At 34.1% G+C, this 5,778-nt stretch overlaps 1 protein-coding gene across 1 annotated transcript; it reads right to left on the reverse strand.

The window, feature by feature from the left end:
• Window positions 1-1,583: 1,583 nt before the first annotated feature.
• LOC148620602 (uncharacterized) lies at window positions 1,584-3,868 on the reverse strand. Its single transcript, XM_088574275.1, has 2 exons — window positions 3,815-3,868; window positions 1,584-3,170 (listed from the first exon to the last, which is right to left on the reverse strand). Exon 2 carries the CDS (start codon window positions 2,786-2,788, stop codon window positions 2,183-2,185), a length of 606 nt encoding a protein of 201 aa, XP_088430401.1. The 5' UTR covers window positions 2,789-3,170; window positions 3,815-3,868; the 3' UTR covers window positions 1,584-2,182.
• Window positions 3,869-5,778: the final 1,910 nt, after the last annotated feature.

The raw sequence follows: 5,778 nt of genomic DNA on the forward strand, positions 1-5,778 counted from the left end.
AATGTATGAATATGTTTATGATAAATGGGTACATGCTGTGAATTAGTCATAAATGTGTTGTTGTCTATAACCAAGTGCAAGTGTCTTCTTTAAAATTGCATCTTTAAGCTTCATTCCTCCTCATATTTTGTTCTATTATCAAAACATGAATATTTCACTTCCTGTTCATCAACAAATAACAGCATCTTTTGTTACATTGATATATAAATATATATATATATATATATATATTTGCTGGTGAAAGATGACGAGTCTAAAGGATTTTCCGTCCGTCTATTGCACTTTTATATGATTTTAACTTATTTTTTGGTTATTAGTTGTACCAATTCCGGAATTTTCCGGAATTGTTTTCCGTTTAGACATTTTTGGCGTTTTTATTTTCGTTTCCATGGGCTGTACATCTTTATTTCAGAGTTGCTCTCTCCTTATTTTCTGGAAATACCCGTCATTGTTGGAATTTAGTCATCTCCATTACATTACGTCATATTCGGTCTTTTCGTGCAACAGAGTTATCGTTCATAAACAGAGTTGTCGCCCTTTATAGTTAGGTATAAACTATTTCCGGTTAAAGTTCCACAGCGGTAAAATTCAAAACAAACTATGGTTAACTAAAATGAGTTGTTTCACGGCAAAAACAACATATGAAGACATTTTAACGTTTAAAAAGATTGACATAGTTAACTTTTTAAGAGAGCACAGACAGCCGATAAGTGGCAATAAGGCCGTAATTGCTCAAAGAGCTTGTGATTACATTGCATTAAATTTCGCGGCCACAAGAAGTGTTTCGGAAATAGAATATGACATTGAAGGAAATGATACTATCACGAATGAAACCCCTAATATTAATGAACTGAATTTCGGATGGAGTAGTGACCTTAAATCTGTACCCGCTTTAACACACAATGATGTTGAAAGCTGTCTTATTAGTAGCAGTCACAGGACGCAAGACATGGAAAAAATGAACTGTTATCGCCAGTTTATAAGGGGGTTTAATTTCTTTAAAGAGGGGTACATCCACAAGATGATGATCAATGAAATAGACAATGAAAGTGACGTCTGCTACGTACGGTCCAAATGTTTTCCGTCAATGAAGAAGGATTTAGTGTACTGGCAGTGGGTCCTTCTATCAAAGAAACAACCGGTCAAGATTGTTAAAGCTAGCTGCTCATGTCCAGCTGGGTAATAATATTAGCCGCTTATAATGATCTTTTTCCGTTTCTTGTACCTTATCATTGTAGCAATGAAATTTGAAAGATAACTGTAAATAATGTGAAATAATCTTTAATTAGTATGTCAGCCTGTAGTAGGGGTTAGCCTACTGGTTGAAAACACACACAGACTAACCCCCGTTTAAAATATCTGTTCAGCAAAATTTGTTATTGTCGAGCTGTAGTAGGGGTTAGCCACATCTCTTTATCGTCTATGTTATCTTCAAGTTTGTTCTCTTTTTAATAACAGGAGCAGCACTAGTACTACTGGATACCCCCTGCCTTGCAAAATTTTTTAAGTAATTGATACCATAATTATTAGAGTGCTTTCTTGCCATGAAAGCTATCACTTGTGTATTTTTCATGAAGCTATACTTAAGGTACAAAAGTTATGCTACAGAAATTACCATTTTATGTAACTTTAATATTTCTTGTGATTTTTTTGAACTGCTTTGCTTGATTGTTGTTTGTTTATTGTCCAATCAGCAATATCTCAGCACATAATCAGCTGAGACAAAAGATCAATATAGGTTTTCCTTATCTTAACAACTATCAATCACCAAAGCAAGAACCTGCAATGTACATGTGTTTTACCAGTATGTTTTATTGCTACTAGATTATACATGTATCGCTTGTGTAAGTGTTTTATATCAAATATAAAACTAGAGGCTCCTAGGAGCCTGAATCGCTCACCTGGTAAAGTGACAGTCAAAATCCTAAAACTGAATCCCAAATTCAAAATAGGCAAAAAAATGGCAGCCATTTTGACAATGTCACCATTAAAAGGGTCTTAATTATGCAATTCAATACAAAATGCTAAGAATTGTTAACGGACGGACGGACGGACGCAAAGTGATGGCAATAGCTCACATGGCCTTTGGCCAGGTGAGCTAAAAAAATGAGAATACTTTTATTGGTAGAATTATTTCAAACATATATACAAGTTAAAAGAACAACATTTCTCATACATTATTTCAAAGGGCAAGAGGAGGAAGTAAATTGGTTAGAGCTGCACATATATGAAAAATATCGTTTGCGAGTGGACTTAATGAGATGGGCATAATTCCCTGTAAAAGTCTAAAGTTCTTTATTTGCTCCATTTTACGTTCTACGTGTATTCTGGCGCAGGCTATCCTTCTAGTATATTCTACCTCTTCTTTTAAAAACTGAGCCGTTGTTTTAAAGGGAGGACAATATAATTTAACACCTTGTTTTGACAAGTCAGACTTTATATTTGCAAATCCCTTATCCACCATAACTGCATCTTTTTCATTTAATTTATTAAAAAGACCACTGTTTCTTGTAATTTCAACATCAGATGCCGATCCTCCATATAGGTCAGACAAAAACACAACAGGTCCTGACATGTTAACACCAACCAAACCCTTAAACGTATTATGTGATTTGTAGTTGGAGTATGTTAAACTTTTATTTTCCAAAGATGATGGGGTTTGAATGAAAATCTCTGTACAGTCAAGTACAACACGAGTATAAAAAAATTTTTCAAAGCATTTCGGAATATTTTTTTGTAAGACATTCAATTCTGGAAGAAAGATCAAAGATTGCAAACATTCTTTCATAAACGGTATTCTTGACACTGAGGCTGTTGAAATGTGAAACCGTTAGGACAAGTCTTTCACAAGAAGCCCTAATCGTAGACGCATCATCACTAGTAAAAATTCATCCACAAGTCTAAGTTTTCTGGGAATATTTCTTCTAGATACATTTTCATCAACATCATCATAAGTAAAAAGCAACTTGTCAGCTCCATGTTCTATCAATGTTTGATAAAAAGCATTAAAAGTATTATAATCGGGAAGACCGGTATAAATCAAAATGTCCTCATCAGAGGACATTATATCCTCAATTGTAATTTCTGGCATCCGAATTTCTCCACTCCTATCGACCATTGCAACGTCGTCTGTTTGTATACTGTGGTCTCTTTTGTTAGGGTCAAAGGACCTGGAAATTATAAACATAAATTATGTTTATAAATAAAATTAATTTTGATACATAATTTATAATTCACTTCATACATGTATATATGATTGATTGTTGATTGTTTAATTTCCAGTTGGTGATATTTCGGCCATAATCAGGACAAATATCTTTGACTATCAAACTTTAATGTGAATGGCCTATAGGAAATGTATATAGAATATCAGATGTTTACCAGATAGAGACTGGAATTAACACAGTATCGAGGCTAGCCATCTAGGACGACATGTTTTTATATAGTGAAATTTTTTTTGTATGATATAGTCTTGAAAGAGGTGCAGTGAAGATAAAGTAACAACATTTAACTTAGTAGGAAATCCTGTTTTAAGACCATCAGACAATATAAGACCAAACATAAAAAATTGCCAAGCAAAGGTTGATTCAAAAATAACATGTTGAATCCTGTTTGCTGGCCAATAAATATAGATAGTCTTTAATATTTAAATGATAATTATGATATACTGTACATGTAATCTACATGTACAATGTATGTGATCTGTTATAAACAACAATGCCAACAGGACATGTGACATAGGCAGATTATCCACATATATTCCAAACATATTGTAGTTAACAAAGTACTTTAGTTTACAAATATTTTAACTTACAAGGTATGATTAAACGACGACAATGATGATGATGATGTTATCAATGGTTCATCAACTCTATTTACGAAGGATTACTCTGTTGCGTGAAAATCGGGAATACGTTGTAGTGCCTCAAAAGCGGCGGTATCTAGTATTACCGAAACCGCCGCTGTTAAAATTGAGTCACTTTTGAGGCAGTATGTCTGCGCAACAACATTTACGTGGTTATTGCATATATTGCAAAAAAGAAATGTGGAGAGATAATCTTCAACGTCATTATAGGACTTGTCGAGCTGTTCCTGAGCGAGCTGCCCGTGATTTAGCTTATGTAGACCGTGTAAGGGGTAGGAATAATGCTCACAATCAGAATAAGAAGAAGAAACGTAAACGTGAAGGTAAAGGAACATTATTTTTCTTAACTTTTCAAGTTTTTACCAAATACTGGTTTGCGAAAGTATTTCATTTGAAATTACCTCCTTGTATTTCTGGTGTTTGTGTTGGAAATGAATTTGGAATTGGAAATAAGAAACATTCTCATGCTGTTGTTGTTACTAAGAAGAAAATGTCTTTTAAAGAGTTTAAAGAACGTTTTTCCCGCCGCATAGCTGATATACAACGTTGTAAGAAGTTGAAGGACTCTGTTAGATGTATTTCTAAAGAGGACTATGGATGTATATGCCATGGTATTGATAAGGACTATCTGTCTGTTATTTGCAAAGCATGTTTCCATTCTCAACGTACATCTCGTTTGATACCTACTTCATATCCATATTGTTCCTTCATTCCTATTCAACAACGTCAATTTAAGGAATTTTTCAGACCCTTATATATATCTTCAACGTCATTATAGGACTTATCGAGCTTATTTTCATTTTTATTATTTTTGGCGTTTTTCTTTTCGTTTCGATGGGTTGTACATCTTTATTTCAGAGTTGCTCTCCCCTTTCCTCAAGTACTTTGCTGTTTTATATGATTTTAAGTTATATTTTGGTTGTTAGTCGTAGCAATTCCGCTATTTTCCGGAATTGTTTTCCGTTTATACATTTTTGGCGTTTTTATTTTCTTTTCCATGGGCTGTACATCTTTATTTCAGAGTTGCTCTCCCCTTTCCGTCCGTTGCATTTTATATGATTTTAACTTATTTTTTGGTTATTAGTTTAACCAATTCCGGAATATTCCGGAATTGTTTTCCGTTTATACATTTTTGGTGTTTTTATTTTCTTTTCCATGGGCTGTACATCTTTATTTCAGAGTTGCTCTCCCCCTTTCCGTCCGTTGCATTATATATGATTTTAACTTATTTTTTGGTTATTAGTTTAACCAATTCCGGAATTTTCCGGAATTATTTTCCGTTTAGACACTTTTGGCGTTTGTATTTTCGTTTCCATGGGCTGTACATCTTTATTTCAGAGTTACTCTCCCCTTATTGTCCGGAAATACCCGTCATTGTTGTAATTTATTCATCTCCATTACATTACGTCCTATACGTTGTAGTGCCTCAAAAGCGGCGGTATCTAGTATTACCGAAACCGCCGCTGTTAAAATTGAGTCAATTTTGAGGCACTATGCCTGCGCAACAACATTTACGTGGTAATTGCATATCTTGCAATAAAGAAATGAGGAGAGATAATCTTCAACGTCATTATAGGACTTGTCGAGCTGTTCCTGAGCGAGCTGCCCGTGATTTAGCTTATGTAGACCGTGTAAGGGGTAGGAATAATGCTCAAAATCAGAATAAGAAGAAGAAACGTAAACGTGAAGGTAAAGGAACATTATTTTTCTTAACTTTTCAAGTTTTTACCAAATACTGGTTTGCGAAAGTATTTCATTTGAAATTATCTCCTTGGATTTCTGGTGTTTGTGTTGGAAATGAATTTGGAATTGGAAATAAGAAACATTCTCATGCTGTTGTTGTTACTAAGAAGAAAATGTCTTTTTAAGAGTTTAAAGAACGTTTTTCCCGCCGCATAGCTGATATACAACGT

Source organism: Perna viridis, chromosome 3 (assembly GCF_037379345.1).
Source record: "Perna viridis isolate PV_CMFRI_1.1 ecotype Kerala chromosome 3, ASM3737934v1, whole genome shotgun sequence".
Lineage (NCBI taxonomy): Eukaryota > Metazoa > Mollusca > Bivalvia > Mytilida > Mytilidae > Perna > Perna viridis.

What these genes read in the sequence shown, in the direction of transcription:
- LOC148620602 (XM_088574275.1), bottom strand. Translation starts at nt 2,788, where the DNA reads ATGAAAGAATGTTTGCAATCTTTGATCTTTCTTCCAGAATTGAATGTC.